This window comes from Carcharodon carcharias, chromosome 3 (genome assembly GCF_017639515.1).
Source record: "Carcharodon carcharias isolate sCarCar2 chromosome 3, sCarCar2.pri, whole genome shotgun sequence".
Lineage (NCBI taxonomy): Eukaryota > Metazoa > Chordata > Chondrichthyes > Lamniformes > Lamnidae > Carcharodon > Carcharodon carcharias.
The window spans coordinates 223697631-223716642 of NC_054469.1; the positions used below are offsets into that span (position 1 = coordinate 223697631).

The 19012-nt window shown below is 45.8% G+C and overlaps 1 protein-coding gene across 1 annotated transcript in view; it reads left to right on the forward strand.

The window, feature by feature from the left end:
• Positions 1–19012, forward strand: part of LOC121276089 (cadherin-20-like) — a 66998-nt gene that overhangs the window by 12168 nt on the left and 35818 nt on the right. Inside the window, exons 4-6 of the mRNA XM_041184026.1 lie at positions 1919–2086; positions 14485–14672; positions 15624–15877. Coding sequence (XP_041039960.1) covers positions 1919–2086; positions 14485–14672; positions 15624–15877 — 610 coding nt within the window. The remainder of the gene's footprint in view (positions 1–1918; positions 2087–14484; positions 14673–15623; positions 15878–19012) is intronic.

Here is a 19012-nt window from a genome sequence, read left to right on the forward strand (position 1 = left end):
AATTTCGAGTCCGTATGACTCTTCTTCAGATCAGAAGAAGGTTCATACAGACTCAAAATGTTATCTCTGTCTGTCTCTCCACAGGTGCTGTCAGAACTGCTGAATTTTTCCAGCATTGTTTGTTTTCGGCCCATGTATGTGTGTTGGGACCACCTTCATGTTCCATTTCTGCAGTGGCATAAGGATATTATAGAAGTTTGCTGATGCAAAGAATTCCTCACACTTGTTATGGAATCAGCCATAGAATTTTACAACACAGAAGGAGGCTATTCTGCCAGGCATGCCCCTTTGAAAGAGCTGTCCAATTTGATCCAGCACCACAGTGTATTGTTCAATTGTTCTGTATTCAATTATGTGAGTCTGGTAACTGATCTATGCTCACTGTGCTTGATTGGTTAAGCTTGGGGTGTTGACTCAGAGCAAAGTAAACAAGCACCACAGAAAATGCTAGAAGCTAGAGCTGGGATACGCTATTTCCCCGTTTATCAGCATCAACTCCAGGCACCACGTAGCAAAAGCAAAGCTGTATTGCCAAGTCTAGTAGTTGGTAAGCATCCAAAGTCGCTGTCTGGAGGAGATAGGCTGAACGGTCTCCTCTCACTCCACCTGAAGACCAGTAGATTTACTGCTTTCAGCCTCAGGCTAAGGCCTAAATGAAAAATTGTGCTTTTTATTTCTCAGGGACTCGTCAGCTCCCTTCAAACCCTTGCTGCTGCTTCTGGTACAGCAGCATTGCCAGAATCTTCCACCAGGGCAAAGACGGGCACCCTTTGGGGGGGACAAGACTCCCCCTCTGGAGTCCACTCTGTGTGCCAGTGAATCCTACTACATGGCAAAAGGCTCTGGGTTACAGTCAAGTCAAAACAGCAAGCCCAGCTGCAAAAATGAGAGAGAAATCTAGCTCTCAATCAATGTCGAATTCATGGTGGGGATTCAAAAAATTTTAGCCAAAAAAGTGAGAAACTTGTTGACGTAATAAATCTTCCATTTTACTGTTTTGTTTAAATGGAGTCGAGGATTAGATTAAAAAGGAACTAGCTGCAAAGCCTAATGAATATGGCAGAACTACGTTGGAATGGTTTGAGCAAACAAAGTGAGGAATACATTCAGTTCGCAAGTCAACCCAACACATCTTCACCAACAATCATCTCACTTGACCAAAATTTTAACGTGTGATCACTGGATGCAGTTTATTTTCCGATTAGTACAAAAGTAAAAACTTCAAAGGTGGTTCAGTTGCTTCTAATTCATAAGGCTCTGGGCTCAAGTCTCATTCTAGGGTTTGAGCACAAAAATCAAGGCTGACACTCCACTGCAGCACCATTGGAGGTGCTGAATTTTAGGTGCTGTGTTAAAACCAAGCCTCCATATGCCTGCTTGTCTGCATATAAGCAATCCTGTGGCACTATTTTTGATGAAGAGCAGGGGAGTTATCCCCTGTGTCCTGACCAAGATTTATCTCCCGATCAACATCGCAAAAACAGATTATCTGGCCTTTATCACGTTGCTGTTTGTGGGAGCTTGCTGTGCCCAAATTTCCCGCTGCGCTTTCTAAATTTGCAACAGTGACTTCACCTCATAACATACATCATTGGCTCTAAATCATTTTGAGACACCTGGTGGTCGTAAAAAGCAGAGTATAAATATAAGCTTTCCTTTTTTGAAAAAGGAACAGAAATTAATTAAGATAGCCAGGCATTAGATTTCACACAACTTTGTTCACTTTAGAGGCAATTTCAAGGTTAAATCCAGAGAAGATTCACCCTGAGATGAACTGAGTCAAGTCTCCGCATTTTCTGCACTGCTGCTAATCTGCTTTTTGTTGAAACAGATTCCAACAGTGGAATTGGTGCCTCCTGCAGATCACTTCTCAAAATACAGTAAATGATTAAGTCTGTTTTCTCCCCCCCCCGCCCAGGTATCATCAGGACAGCGTTATCAAACATGGACCGAGAGGTAAAGGATGGGTACCAAGTGGTTGTACAAGCAAAGGACATGGGTGGACAAATGGGAGGATTATCTGGGACAACAACTGTAAACATCACGCTCACCGATGTCAACGACAACCCTCCCAGGTTCCCTCAAAGTGAGTGCCTCCATCAATGCATCAACTGCTCATCTGCAATATGCTTATCGCTAAGAGCTTACATAGAATTTATAACACACCAACAGGCCATTCAGTCCAGCTTCCAGTGCTGGTGTCCCACATGAACCCCACCCCCCCCCCCAACCTTGCTTTATCTCACTGGACTAGTATTCCAGAGATCCAGGGTAATGCTCTGGGGACCCGCGTTCGAACCCCATCTTGGCAGTTCGCGAAATTTGAATTCAGATTTGAGAAAACCTGGAATTGCGGAAGTCTGATGATGACCATGGGCAGAATTGTTCCTATGGTGGGCGGCCTGGGGTGGGTGGGTGGGGGGAAGCGGGTGTGTGGCAGGGTGGGGGGGTAGTCACAGAGTGCGCGAAGGAGGGCTTCAATCTCCCTGAGTCACGGAGCTGCCTCAGGGACATTGAATCGATGTTGAAAAAAATTAAATGAAAGGTTTAAAAATGTATTTAAACATGTCCCCTCACGTGACTGTTTCATGTGAGATGGGACATGTTTTTATATGTATGAAAACTTTTTTTTATTTATTTAACAAAAGCTTTAGGAAACCTCATCCCGCCCGTGGATGAGGTTTCCTAAAAAAAAACGCCAAGGCCGCTTGGGCTTTTCGCCTGCGAGATACTGAGGGGACTGCGCGATGACTTCAGGACGCACGCCCTGCCTCACGTTATGCGACGGTGTGTTGGGCCCACCCCAGCAGGCCGACTGAAAAATCCTGCCCTCTGAAACCATTGTCGATTGTTGTAAAAACCCACCTGGTTCATTAATACCCTTTAGGGAAGGAAATCTGCCTACCTCACCTGGTCTGGCCTACACGTGACTCCAGACCCACAGCAATGTGGCTGACTTCTAAATGCCCTCCGAATGAGGGTAATTAGGGATGGGCAATAAATGCTGGCCTAGCCAGCGACACCCACATCCCTTGAATGAATAATAGTATCTTCCTATTCCTTTTTGCCTCCTGCACCTGCCAACTTCCCCATTCTGCCTTCTTCAGTAAATGGCGTTAGATAGCATTCAGTCTATCTGCTGTCCCAATCAGGCTACCCACTGCAATCCTCCCTCTGTCAGTCCTTAAACAAGGAAGAAAGAAAGAAAGGCTGGCATTTATATAACGCCTTTCACAACCTCAAATTAGAAAGATTCTCACTAATGGTGACCATGAAACTATCATCGATTGTTGTAAAAACCCATCTGATTCACCAATACCCCTTTAGGGAAGGAAATCTGCCGTCCTTACCTGGTCTGGCCTACATGTGACTCCAGACCCACAGCAATGTGGTTGACTCTTAGCTGCCCTCTGAAATGGTCTAGCAAGCCACTCAGTTCGAGGGCAATTAGGGATGGGCTACAAGTGTTGGCCTTGCCAACGACGCCCACAACCCACGAAGGAATAATAAAGAAAGGATTTTCCAAAGCCCTTTACAATGTAGAAACCACGGCAGAATTTTCCCAGTCCCGGGATGGCGGAGATAGAAGCCGGGGGGTGGGGGGGGGGGGGGGTCGGGGAAATAGCTGGGGTGGGGGGGGGGGGCACATCTGGGACGGATTCCCCATACATTCCCGCTGCCTGGGAAGCTGCTACATATTTAAGCCCCAATTAAGGGTCATTTAGAATGCTTGTCAGCATTTTGCCACAACAGAGAATGAGCAGAGGCTGCCAGTTTAATGGAGGCAGTTCCCCCCTTACACGGTCCGGGGGGTGGGGGGGGTGGGGGGATGATCAGACGGGAGGCTCCCATTCCCCCAAAGAGGGGACCTCCGGCCGCCCAGCAGACCCAGTCTCCGGTCCAAACGCTGCCGCCGGAGTGAATTCCTCTCCGATCGGAGGAGCCTGCTTGCCTCCCTCTCGTACTTCTGTGACTCATCACCCCTCCGGGAGCACCTCCACTTTGAGGCTGCCCTTGCCTTTCCTCGGATAGGACCGGGGCTGTATTACAAGCCCGCCCACCATCCTTAATTGGATGGCGATCTCAGAGGCGGCTAACTGGGAGGCCACCTTCTGGGAAATAGAAACCCCCCCCCCACCCCCGAACTGGCCCCTGGAAACTGCGGGCTCGGGACCCCAAGGTTGGCCCCAGTATCAGGATCCCAAATCCGACGGGAACATCCAGCCCGAAACCGTTTTTTTTCCACCTGTCCAGGTAGAAGTTAAAAATTCCACAGAATTATTCGAAACAGATCGATACTCCTTCCTCAACTAATCTGATTAAAAATAGATTAATGTGGCTGCTGAACGGCTGCTGTATTTGTACATCAAACAACAAACAGCATCATGGTGTAAAGCATTCTTAAGACTTCGACGTGAAAGTTGGCCATTGAATACAATAATCGGACTTCATTCAATATTTATCACAGATTTTATATATACCTCTCCTGACATCGGTAATACAAAAGTTTATGGATCCCAGTGATTCCCGATTTATTCACGCAAAATTTATGGCCCGAATTTTACACTCCCCCAGTGGCGGGTTTCTAGGCGGGGTGGGGGGCTGGGGTGGGTGGGTGCGGGGAGTGTGGTGGGGGGGGTGTGGGGGGCGTGAAGTTGAAGTAGGACAGGATCCCCTCCAGGTTCCTGCCTGCCCCAGGATTTTACGCTGGGGCAGGAAAGGTCTCAGATGGGAAGTCCGCCTTGGCCCCAGTTGAGGCCCTCAAGTGACCTAGTAATGGCCACTTAAGGGCAGTTTCCCACCCAGCCTCAATTTTTAGCCTGGCGGGAGGGGAACATGTCAAAATAATTTTTTTCTGACTTTAATAAGAACTCACGTTCCGAACTTGATCTCCCCACACCTCAGGGAGATTTCTGCGCTCCTTCACACGCATGCGCGAAAGAGTGCAAACCCCAGCTCAGGGCATCCCTCCCCCACCCGCATAGGGAGCACTCAGTGCTTCAGGGCACACATCACGCTGGGCGGGCCTTAATTGGCCCTGCACAACGCCCCCCCCACCCCAATGAGGGAAATGTCTGGCCCTTATTTTGAAACAGTGACCTTCAGTTGTAGATTCTACCAGAAGAAGAAATTCCACATTCACCCTGTCAAGTCTGCTCAGGATCTGATATGTTTTCAATCAAGTCGCCTCTTACTCTTCAAAACTCCAGTGGATACAAGCCCAGCCTGTCCAGCCTTTCCTCACGAGACAACCTGCCCATTCCCGGTATTAATCTAGTAAACCTTCTATGAACTGCTTCTAATGGATTTACATCATTCCTTAAATAAGGAGACAAATACTTTTCACCACACTCCAAATGTGGCCTCGCCAGTCCCCTGTATAACTGAAGCATAACCTCCCTACTCTTGTATTCAATTCCCATCACAATAAATATAACATGCTATCAGCTTTCCTAATTACTTGCTGCAACTGCATACTAATCTTTTGCAAATCATGCACTACGACACCCAGATTCCTCTGCATCACAGAGCTTTGCAATCTCTCACTGTTTAGATAATATGTCTTTTTTTTAATTCATCCTGCCAAACTGAATGACCTCACATTTTGCTACATTATACTCCATCTGCGAAATCTTTGCCCACTCAACTAATTTATCTGTATCCATTTGTAGTCTCCTTACATCCTCTTCACAACTTTACTTTCCTACCGACCTTTGTGTCAGCGGCAAATTTAGCAACTGCACCATCATTCTCTTCATCCAAATCATTTATATAAATTGTAAAGAGTTGAGGCTCCAGCACTGATCCCTGTGGCACACCACTTGTCACATCCTGTCAGCAAGAAGATGACCCATTTATGCCTACCCTCTGTTTGCTGTTAGCCAGCCAATCTTCTATCCATGCCAATACGTTACCCACTACACCATGAGCTTTTATTTTCCTCAATAACCTTTGATGAGGCACCTTATCAAATGCCTTTTGGAAATGTAAGTACAGCACATCCACTGGTTCCCCTTTATCCATGACACCTGTTACTTCTTCAAAGAACTCCAATAAATTGGTTAAACATGATTTTCCTTCACTAACCATATTGACTCTTCCTGATTACATTGAATTTGTCTAAGTGCCCTGTTATAATGTCTTTGATAATAGCTTCCAACACATTCCCTATTGCTGATGTTAAGCTAACTGGCCTATAGTTTCCTGCTTTCTTTCTCCCTCCCTTTTGAATAAAGGAGTTACATTCGCTATTTTCCAATCTAATGGAACCTGCTCCGAATCTAGTTAAATTTGGAAAATTAAAACCAACACATCAACTATCTCACTAGCCACTTTCTTTAAGGCCCTGGGATGAAATCCATCAGGACCTGGGGACTTGTCAACCCACAGTTCCGACAATTTGCTTAGTAGCACTTCCCTGGTGATTGTAATTTCCATTTCCTGATCTACAGCTATTTCTGGAGGTTATTTGTATCCTCCATAGTGAAGACTAATGCAAAATACCTGTTCAATCCATCGGCCATTTATTTTCCATTATTAATTCCCCAGGCTCACTTTCGAGAGGACCAAGACTAACTTTGTTAACTTTTTTTCTTCCTTAAATATCTATAGATAAATATCTATAGAAACTCTTACTGTCTGTCTTTACGGGCAGAATTCTCCCCCTTTTGGGGCCAAAGTTGAATGGCGCAGTGCACTTCCGATCGGCGCCATTTTAAGTGGACGGGCCAATTAAGGCTTGCCCAGCGTGACATCCGCACACAAGCGCTATTATTTGCTTTTAATTTCAAAGTTTTAGTTCTATTTTATTTGTGGATCACCTTAACTCCTGTGTCCTAAGCTGGCTATTATCACACTATCCCTAACACTAAGCATTCATCGGCCAATCAACTTACAAAAGTACAATGCCAATACTATTATAAATCCTAGGAACAGAATAAAGCTTAACCACTAACTAGGTACTCACCAGAAACTCACCAAACAGCTAGTTTCTTCTCCAACCAATCAAATTGCTTCTTTGCTGTGATGTCACTGCTTGTTTTCTCGCGCTGTTTTCAATCTCCCGACTGTCTCTCCTCTCGTGCTGTTTCCAATCTCCCGACTGTCTCTCCTCTCGCCCTTGTGTGGGGGAAGAGCAGAAATCAGCAGTCTTACGTCTCAATCAGGAAGGTAGGCTGAGGGGGTGGGGTGGGGACAGTGGGGGGTGGGGGGTGGGGGGCGGGGTGATGTCCTCCATTGGAAGCCCACTCCTGAATTTGGGCACCCTCCCCTAATGCCTAGTGTCCTCCGGACCTCCCTCCACCCCCACGGCCTCTCCCCGAGACCCCAACTGTCTCCTTCACAACACCAACCACCCCCCCCCAGGCCTTCCCTACCTTCCATGCTCTGGGACCCCTTGAACTTACCTGGGCCTCCAGTGCCCAGAATTAAGCTCCGACATCTTCCTGTATTTCTTCCTCTATCCGTTGCAGCACTGTGGCTGGCAGCTCTCTCAGGCGTGGACTTCCTCCCGAGCGACAGGCAGAAGTCCCACCCGCAGCCGCTTAACACTCATTCCCACGGGAAGTGGCTGCGGGACACTGGGAGTCAGTGTGGACTCTTCGGTTGGCAGGAAGCAAGACTCCACCATCCCAAGAATTCAGGCCGATCCTGCAAAGGTTAAATGATCATCAAACTATAGATTTTTTTTTTGTTAAGTCGGACATTCAGACATGTGGAACTAAGAGGGGTGAGGGGTGGGACGGGGGGGATGGGGAAGATGGAGTTGAGGTACAGATCAGCCATGATCTAAATGAATAGTGGAACAGGTACGAGGGGCTGAATGGCCTCCTCCCATTCCTGTGTTCCTGGGAGTGGGGCAGTAAAGGCTGCAGATTTTTGGCCATGTTATACTTGTAGCACTGGCCATTTTTTTACATTAATGTTTAGTTGTAAGTGATTATATGAGCAAATGGCTTGAGTCTGTGTGTAATATCCATATCCACCTGAAGTGAGAATACAATAAATTCAGTGAGCAAATTGTCGCAGGAAGGCTATTGGCAAATGCAGCAGAATAAATCTCTGCTAAAGCACGTTATGGAAACCTATGAGAAAGTGGTTCCACAAAATCCCAAACTTGAAAGAGAGCCGCTTAACTGGCTCTTTTAAAGAGTGAAACTCAGGGACTGGTTTGGAAATACATTATTGCATCTATTGCTGAGTATCAATGTTAAAACAATCTTCTGGTTCATTTCCTTACATTCCTAGTGTCTTTCTTGATTAACAGTTGGGAAACTTTTGTCAGGAGTTTCAAACATTATGGCATGATTGATATGTCCTGTTTCAATATTTACAATTGTCCTGCGTGCTTGTCACACAATCCCAATGAAATGTTTCAACTGCTCATTGCCCTTGCTGTTGCAAAAATTTTTTTTTTTTTAAAGTAAGTGGGTCTGAGAAAAGGTGCCCCTCAGATGATTCTTTCACAGCTTTTCTATGTGGTGTGGCCATCAGCTGTGTGGGGCATTTCCATCCCCCTCTGGATTCATATGGAGAAACGACAACTTGGCAAAGGTTTCATTGACCATGCAGTTTGCAGTTCCCCAAAGCGACCCTGTAAATCCTGAATGGTGATAATGTTCTCCTGGCAATCTGTACTGAACAACCACACAGCAATCAATTCAGGAGCACTCTGAACACCAAGCAATTTAACAATGGCAGCAATACTTGTAATGTTCCCATTGTAATGAAGCTGAATGCTGCACTAATTGCAGTGTTTCGGCTTTAGAACTGTTAAGTCTTGATCTGCCCTATGTATTAAAGAGCAATTCAAAAGCTGGGAGGGATTTAAAATCATATAAAAATGTAATCGTGTTTGCATTTCCATTGGATACAACTTTTCTACGTAAAACACTATAGATTTTAACTCCAGAACACTAGACTTTTTAGAAACAAAGGAAGACTTGCATTTATGTAACATTTTTCCAGGCCATCTCAAAACGTGCGCACTTTAACAGTCAATGAAATACATTTTGAAGTGTAGTCACTGCTGTAATGTAGGAAACGCAGCAGCCAATTTGCACACAGCAAGCTCCCATAAACAGCAATGTGATAGTGACCAGATAATCTGTTTTTGTGATGTTGATTGAGGGATAAACATTGGCCAGGACACCGGGGATAACTCCCCTGCTCTTCTTCAAAATAGTGCCACAGAATCTTTCACATCCAACCAAGCAGACAGATAAGGCCTTGGTTTAGCATCTTATCCAAAAGACAGGACATCTGACAGTGCAGCACTCCCTCAGTACTGCCCTGGAGTGTCAACCTTGATTTTTGTGGTTAAGCCCTGGAGCGGGACTTGACCCCAGAACCTTATGACATTGAGGCCAGTGAACAAGAAAATACCCTTTGACTCCACAAGACCTTCAATTGACCTCTGATCCTTACAGTTCCCAAGATAACTACAGATTTTAAAAATTAGATCTCAGGATGTGGCCATCGCCGGAAAGGTTAGCAGGAGGTCATGTCAGGAGCAGCACCAGGCATAGCTAAAAGCTATGGTGAAGCTACAACACAGGACTACTAGTGTGCCAAACAGCAGAAGCAGCATGTGATAGACAGAGCTAAGCGATCCCTCAACCAACAGGTCAGATCTAAACTCTGCAGTCTTATCACGTCCTCTCGCGAATCATGGTGAATAATTAGACAACCAGCCGGAGGATGAGGCTCCACAAATGTCCCCATCCTCAATGATGGGGGAGCCCAGCACGTTAATGCTAAAGATAAGGCTGAGGCATTTACAACCATCTTCAGCCAGAAGTGCCATCATGGCCTCCTCCTGAAGTCCCCAACATCGCAGATGTCAGTCTCCAGCCAATTCGATTCACTCCACGTGATATCAAGAAACAGCTGAAGGCACTGGATACTGGACAACATTCCAGCTTCCATACCCCTAGCCAAGCTGTTCCAGTACAGCTGCAACACTGGCATTTTCCCAGCTATGTGGAACACTGACCAGCTGTGTCCTGTCCACAAAAAGCAGGACAAATCCAACCTGGCCAATTACCGCCCTCATCAGAAAAATGTTGGAAGGAGTGGTCAACAGTGCTATCAAGCGGCACTTGCACAAGAAAACCTACTTACCAATGTTCGGTTTGCATTTTGCCAGCGTCGCTCAGTTCCAGACCTCACTACAGCCTTTGTCCAAACATGGACAAAAGAGCTGAACTCCAGAGATGAGGGTGACTGCCCTTGACATCAAGGCAGCATTTGACCAAGTGTTGGATCAAAGAGCCCTAGAAAAAACTGACATCAATGGAAATCAGGGGGAAAACTCTCCACTGGTTGGAATCATTACCTAGCACAAAGGAAGATGTTTGTGCTTGTTGGAAGTCAATCATCTCAATCCCAGCACATCTCTATAGGACTTCTTCAGGGTAATGTCCTAGGCCCAACCATCTTCAGTTGCTTCATCAATGACCTTCCTTCCATCATAAAATCAAAAATGGGAATATTCACGGATATTTTCAGTGCCATCACAACCCCTCAGATACTGAAGCAGTCCATGTCCATATGCAGAAGACCTGACAACATTCAGGCTAGGGCTGAAAAGCAGCAAGTAACATTCACACCACACACAGGCAATGGCCTTGTCCAACATGAGAGAACCTAACATTTAATGGCACCACCATCATTGAATCTCCCACTGTCAACATCCTGGGGGGTGGGGGGTGGGGGGGGGGCGGTGGTGGGGGGAACAGGATACTGCCACCAGTCCAACAGACGTTCTGCCTACCACACAACATTGTGTTATGAATTTCGGTGCCAGTGTAATGCCTGAGACATAGGCCCTACATCCCAACAATTGGCTGATCGACTCAAACAGTGTGTTCCTTTGGTTGTTCATAATTGGCAGACTACAGGCTGTACTCAACCAGCCTGTGCTCGCAAAACCCTGAACAAAACCTGTGCTGTTAGATGTGATTCCGCAATTGGGCAGCACTTGCTGAACAATCTTGAGTGTGCTAATAGCCACACTAACAACCAATTTAAGATAATCAGGTGAGCTCGTAATGTGGCTCATTTACGGTTGCTAGAAGCGGCGTACATTCATACACAGGCGGAGCCCGTTCTCTGTGAGCAAAAGAAATATGTTCATAAGCGCTTTTTGTGAATTAGCCGGGATTTTGGGAAGCTATAGCTCCCTGTTGCTTTCTCCATGGCAATGCCTCAGCCAATCAGAGCCGAGTTGTCAACCAGTCAAAACCTTTTTCCGCTGTAGTATAAATTGTTGTGATTGTTTGAAATTTGGCATTCTTGCATTTGTCCTGATGAGTGCCGGATGAAAAGCCTAAGCAATATGTCACTCTTTTCAGCAAGATTCAAGTGCAGAGACATCATTCAGCAGTAACCATCACTTATTATGCCGTAAAAAAAAAAATCACTTGCTCCTGAACGCAACAGCAGTTCTTAGTGTGGAAATAGTGGCCAAGTAACCTAAGTTTGTGATGCTGTAGTCATTTCAGTGCCAAGTCTATTGGCAAGGACTGCAACAGTACACCCTGTGGAGGAACAGAGTGGCCCTGGATTCCCATGTTTAACTGTACATGTGCAGACGGCAGAAGTTGCTGTCCAATTTACTCGAAGCACCGATTACCTCACTGTCATTCTTACAGCAAAACCCTGGGTCATTTACTTTTCCGTTTCACTGTGCAGTTCTGGTATGAGGCACAAGTTCACCGTTAATAAACATAACGAGTGAAAAAAAAATCAGCTCTTTCTCCTCAGTTTTCACTAACGTTCATTAATCTACTTTCAGGGGGAGAAATAATCAGGCCGGCGATAATGACAAGTTGTATTTCTGTATGAACGTACTAACTGGGCTTGACGCTGACAATAGTTGCCTGAAATGTCACGTGTCCCATTCCCAGCAGTAGCATTCATCTCCTTGTTAAGGACAAAATCTGTGAACGTACTTGCTCCCACGCCCGACAGTCTCTCTGGTGAAATATTTCAGCAGATACCAGTTTGTAAGTGACAGAAGACCAGAATTACAGTAACATTAACCAATAGGCGCTTGATGGTTTTACTTTGGCCAGGATTTTTCAGTTGGCATGCGGAGTGGGGGTGGGCGGGGGGGGTGTTGGTGGGGGGGCCTGACACGCTGGGCGCGTAAAATGACCTGCGATGACATCAGGCGCGCGCCAGAGTCGGCTGCGGTGCCCGCCGATAATTGATAGGCCCGTTAAGGCCATTGACGAATTAATTCACGTCCAAGCCAACGCTGCCCCGTCCCACAACTTCACGGCTGTCGGGCGGGCGAAAAGGCCCAAGTGGCCTACACGTCTCTTAGGAAATCTCATCCACGAGCGGGCCGAGGTTTCCTAAAAGCTTTTGCGAATCAAATAAAAGGCTTTCCTGAAACACAAAGACATGTCCCACCTCGTGCGGCACCGCCACGTGGGGGGACGTGTTTCACTGGATTTTTATCGATTTTTGGTAATTATTTTCAAAAGTGCTTCCACCTCCCTGAGGCAGCTCCGTGCTCCAGGGAAATCGCTGTGCTCCTCTGTGCGTCAGGTGCGAAAGAGCGCTGGCCCCGGCTCTCCCTCCTCCCCGGCGCCCCCCCCCCCCCCCCCCACCCGCACAGGTAGCGCTGAGCGTGAGCTACCGCTCGCGGATTACGCCGGGCGGCGGTCCGGTTCTCATCCACCACCCCCCCCACCCCCACCTCACTCCCACCGAGCCTGCTCAACGCAGGAAAAATTCTGCCCCATGACTCTATTTTAACACAAGTTTCAATGGATCTATTTAAAGGTTAACACCTCCTATTAAAAGGGCAGACAAAAGTCTGCCACATTTGTCCACTAATACTCCCAAACGGTAATAGCTGTGCCGAAATAGCTCCAATTAGCACTGGAATATGATCTTTTGAAAACAATGCCTTGCCTTTAACATAAGGAAATAACCCTAAGCGCTTTATGGAGGTGCTTGGGAATCTAAATTTAGCACCCTTATCACTATATATTACAGCAAAAATAAATCACCGCAGTGTAGAAAGGGTGTTAGTGGGATGCTTAAGCCTTTTGTTAATGTCTAAATGCCCTCAAGAGAGGAAATGGACAGATTGGACGGAGATGAGAGTTTTCTCTCAGCGCCACTAGGGGGAAACCTAACGCTGTTGCTCACTCTGGAAACCCTGTTTTCCTCAATTCAGCTCTTAAACCCAAATATAAATGTTGCCTTCTGAAACCATTTTTACTCGGGAGAGGGACAAAACTTGGAGCCATGAATAAAACGTGATTACATCTCATTACTTAGTGCCAATTTGTAAAGGCACATTGGTTTAATGAGTACTTTCACTTAAAAGTTAATCCAAATTGTATGTGCAGATGTGTACTTCAAACGATGAAGCAAAGTGTGGGACCATAACAGGATTGTAAAGTTTAGTAGTTGTCTATTTAAATACCAAGCCTTGCATACTTGCAATGTTACTGGACTAGCAATCCAGACGTCAAGATTATAAAAGTATAAAACGCTGGTTAGGCCACAGCTAGAGTATTGCGTGCAGCTCTGGAATCCGCATTATAGGAAGGATGTGATTACACTAGAGAGAGTGCAGAGGAGATTTACCAGGATGTTGTCTGGGCTGGAGAGTTTTAGTTATGCGGAGAGATTGGATAGACTGGGGCTATTTTCCCTGGAGCAGAGGAGATTGAGGGGGGACATGATTGAGGTGTATAAAATTATGAGGGGCATAGATAGGGTAGATAGGAAGGAACATTTCCCCTTGGTGGAGGGATCAATAACCAGGCGGCATAGACTTAAGGTAAGGGGCAGGAGGTTTAGAGGGGATGTGAGGAAGAATTTTTTCACCCAGAGGGTGGTGGGAATCTGGAACTCTCTGCCTGAAAGGGTGGTAAAGGCAGAAACCGTCATAACATTTAAGAAGTATTTGGATGTGCACTTGCGATGCCATGGCATACAAGCCAATGGGCCTAGTGCTGGAAAATGGGATTAGAATAGTTAGGTACTTGTTTGACTGGTGCAGACTCGATGGGCCGAAGGGCCTTTTTCTGTGCTGTAGACCTCTATGACCCTATTAATGCTCTGGAGACATTGGTTCAAAACCCACTATGGCAGCTGGTGGAATTTAAATTCGATTAATTAATAGATCTGAAATAAAATCCTAATTTAATGATAAAGATGATGTTGATGAAACTGCTGAATTGTTGTAAAAGCCCAACTAGTCCACTTATGTCCTTCAAGGGAGGAAATCTGCCACCCTTACCTGGTCTGGCTTACCTGTGACTCCAGGCCCACAGCAATGTGGTTGACTCTTAACTACCCTCTGAAATGGCCCAGCAAGCCCCTCGGTTGTAGGTGGCTCACCACCCGCTCAAGGGCAATTAGGGATGGGCAATAAACGCTGGCCTTGCCAGTGAAGCCCACATCCCAAGAAAAATTGCATAGTTAATGTGCGTATGTGTTTTTATCCTCACCCAGAGCTGTATCAGATGACTGTGATGGAGTCTGCAGTGGTCGGCTCAGCAGTGGGGAGAATTCTTGCTAAAGATGCAGATGAGGGGTTAAATGCCGAACTGAGCTACAGTTTCATCGATGGTGATGGGATGAATGTATTTGACATTGTCACAGATAATAGCAACCAAGTTGGCATCATCATCTTAAAGGAGGTAAGATAGCAATGTACAATGTAGTGGCAGAATCTGGAGCTCTAATGTACTGTGCTATGGCCTGACAGAACAACAACAACATCTTGTACTTAGATAGCACCTTTATGGTAATAAAATCCCCAAGGCGATTCACTGGAAGTGTTATAAAGCAAACTTTGACACTGAGCCTCATAAGGGGATATTAGGTCTGATGACCATAAACTTAGTCAAAGAGGTAGGTTTTAAGGGGTGTCTCAAAAGAGGAAAGTGGGGCAGAGGAGCAGAGAGATGTAGGAAGGGAATTCCAGACCTAGGGCCTGAGCAGCTGAAGACATGTCCGTCAATGGCAGTGCAGTCAAAACTGAGGATGCTCAAGAGGCCAGAATTGGAGGAGTGTAGAGATCTTGGAGGGTTGTGGGGCAGGAGGAGATTACAGTGATAGGGAGGGGCTAATCCATGGAGAGATTTCAAAACAAGGATGACAGTTTTTAAATGGAGATGTTTTTGACCGGGAGCCAATGGGAGCACAGGGACGACAGGGTGTGAGCTAAGACACGAGCAGCAGAGTTACAGATGACCTCAAGTTTATGTAGGGTAGAATGTGGGAGACCAGCCGGGAACACGTTGGTATAGTCAAATCAAATTCCTCCAAGGCTTCACCCCTCCCTGGCTCTTGAATCTCCTTCGGCCACACAGCTCTAGAGGTCTCCGTGCTCATTTAGCCCCGGCCTCTTGAGCATCGCCAATTTTAATTGCCCCACCATTGGTGGTCACACCTTCAGTTGCCTTGACCCCAGACTCTGGAACACCCTCCCTAAGTTTAAAAGTAACAAAAGCATGAATGAGCATTTCAGCAGCAGATGAGCTGAGACACAGGTGAAGTTGGGCGATGTTATGAAGAAATAAATTCCTAACATGTGATTATTCATCCCTTGGTTCTCCACCCTCCCCCGCCATCGCCCCCTCTCTAAGCCATTGGATTTTGAAACTAAGGACAGCTACACATTGACCGTGGAGGGAACCAATACTCATCTGGACCTGCGGTTTTTAAACTTTGGTCCATTCCGGGATACGACCAGGGTGGTCCTGGCTGTCGAGGATGTGGATGAACCGCCACAGTTCGACATGACCTTCTACCAGGTGGAAGTTTATGAAGATGTCGGAGTTGGCACCACCATCCAAACTGTTTCGGCAAAAGACCCAGATGCAGCCAATAACTCGATCAGGTATGTAGTGACGTTGGCAATGAGCCTCAGTGTATTTTTATCTCAGGGACAGCACCAATGAATCAACAGTAACATCCTCCTTACTAGAGTTCAGCCAATAACTGATTCACCAAGCCTTCATGGCCCTTGGTAGTAGTTTAGCACCAGATGCCAGTGCATTATCCACAGCGTCCTGTAGCTTTTATATCTTGGGGGTACAGTTTATGAACTAGCACATTTCCCATTCTTCTGGCTGGTCACAAGGTTTAGTCCAATCAACGCACAGGTTGCCTTGGTAAAAAAGTTTGGTTGCATAATGTCTGACTCAGATTATACATTCCTTCTGTCATTTTTCTGGCATATCTCCAAGTGCCTTCATAATCTATACTGCTTGGTTATTTTTGCTGCAGATTTCTTCCTCCTGATTTACTACAATGCTGTGCAGCATGAAGGGTGTGAATAATGCTCACCACCCATCCCAGCGCTGTCCTGTTTGCACTCCCTGAAGTAGTGATTCACAAATTCCATTGGTTGAAGAAGCCCTTTTCAAATAGATCAGTAACTATGCATCCCCCCGTTTAAATTATAATACCATATAATAGACATGGTTTGAAAGTGCTGCATGAAAAGAATATTTTAATAAATTTTCAAAAAATAGCTGTTTACTTTTGTGATGGCCTCAGCCCTTCTGCATGTGTACCCCCCTCCACGGTGAGACCATTAGCCCATTCTGCACTGTGGCAGCCTCACTCCACTCCCACCTCCCAGCTCGTATCTTCATATTATTTCACGGATCCCCAGAAAGTCTCTGCAGACCCCAGGGGTCCGCAGTCCCCAGTTTGAAAACTACTGCCCTCGAGCATGCCCCACAGTGTCTGAAAGAGAAAAGCATCTGGCATTTGCTTAACCTACTGTTCTGTACGTGTTCCAGATTGTTTGGGTGAGGTGGGGGTGGGGGGTGTTTGTGTGTGTATATGTGTATATGTGTGTGTTTGGAGGGGGTGCATGTGTGTTGTTTTTTATTGTGGATCTCTGTTGTGTGTTTTTGTGCATATGTGTGTGTGTATGTTATATATGTGTTTTTCAAACTGTCTTATCCATGTGAATTAATTTACATGAATAAAGTCAGGATAAACTTATAATTCTTTACATAGCCAACCCATAGTGGAAAATGTAACCAGTTAACAAGCGAGGACACTGGCAAAGATAAGTTTTAATTAAAGTAGCCTGGTAGAAGCAGCTCAGACAATGAGAGGAATGTGGTGTAAAGGATTGTAAGTGACTATTCCTAAAGATAGCTTTGGAACGACAAAAACTGAAGAGATTGATTTAGACATGTCTTCTTTTCTGTATTTAGTAAAACTAGTTCAAGTACTGTGTGTTCCTGCAGCTATCAGAATTAGAATCGTCAAGAAGGAACGGCTGCTAACCAATCCCAGGTCATTGTAAATTGTTCTTGAAAGCTTTGTACTTTTTCTTAATGAAGTGCTGGCTAATTTCGGGTTTCACAGCAATTTCTGGTCCGGTTGGCTCAGATAGTTTCATCATTTCAACATATATATTACTTTTGTTACCACTAAAAACATACCATAGAAGAACTGGATTACAGATGACAATCCCCACATTTTCCTGTGCTGCTTTCTGATTAATGTAAAGCCATATTTGGCCAAAATGACTCATCAGTACCTTCTCAGGGTAATTAGAGATGGGCGGTAAATGCCGACCTTACCAATGTCACCCATATCCTGGGAACGAATGAAAATAATCTCAATGGTTCACTGCAGTATCCCATTCTCCGGGTAGCTTTGACCACGACTCAATGCCCATTAGAAGGCGATGGCGGTATAATGGTAATGTCACTCAGCTAGTAATCTAGAGGCCCAGTTTAATGCTTTGGGGGTGTGGTTTCAAATCCCACCATGGTAGCTGGTGGAATTTAAATTCAATTAATAAAAAGTCTGGAATATAAAGCTAATCTCAACAATTATCATCTATTGTTATAAAGACCTATCTGGTTCACTAATGCCCTTTAGGGATGGAAATCTGCCAACCTTACCTGGCCTGGCCTTCGTGTGACTCCGGATACTTAGTGATGTGCTTCTCTCTTAACTACTCTTTAAGATGGCTGAGGAAGCCACTCAGTTCAAGGACATTTAGGGATGGACAGCAACTGCTCGCCTTGCTAGTGACCCATAAAAGCAAGAAAAAAAGTTGGATCTAAACAGCTTAAATGTTATCGAAGAAGCAGATGTTTCCAGTCTTTACAGATTACGATCCGATGGTTTCTCAGAGGAAGTCACCAGAGTCCAACAGACACTGCCGATATCACCCTATTTAGATGGTACTTACTATATATTGTTCTGAATTCATACCTTCAACCTGTGACGAACCAACTTAGTGAAGAATTCTTCTCTTCCAGCAACACAAACAAAACGTTCTACGAGGTGGGATATTGTTCCTTAAATACTAAGGCACCACCATCACCAAATGTAATTTGTTCCCCTCTTCCCTCGTAGATAATCGGGTTTGAACATTCTTTGTTTACGGTTCCTAATAAATTCGGCAGTGTCACCAGTCTCAATCTGCATGATAGTAAAGAACATTCCGGCAAGATTAATTTTCACATCGAAGCCCTTGTTCACACCAGTGGTGATTGGCACAAGGGGGTAGATGTAGACCTTTGGAGAAATGCCAATGGAATGCATTGCTTGTTCCCCCAATCCACTCCCCCCCAAACCCCAACCCCCCCCCCCCCCCCCCCCCCCCCCCCCCCCACAACCCCCTGATGATTTTGAGGCTTTGGTTTCATTTACTTACACCAGGCATGTCACAAGGAGCCAAACAGGCTGCCTCGACTCAGCTCGTTGGATTCAGCGCAGGAAAACAAACAGGAACTGTTGCCAGGAAGGGGCTCACAGAAGGTAGGCATTGCTGGAGGGGTCAGCGGCCTAGATTAACCTTCTGAAATCCTGCTCCTCCGGGGACTCCAAAAATAATTCAATACTTAGCTTTGACCAGGCTGTTCTCTTCCATCACCCCTGGAAGTCTCTGCAAAGTTTTCAGCCAATTCAGAGCTAAAATGGCAATTGAAATCTTATTCACATCACGGGGCCCTGATTTCCTATTGCCTGAATCAGGCAGTGCTTTGGACACCTG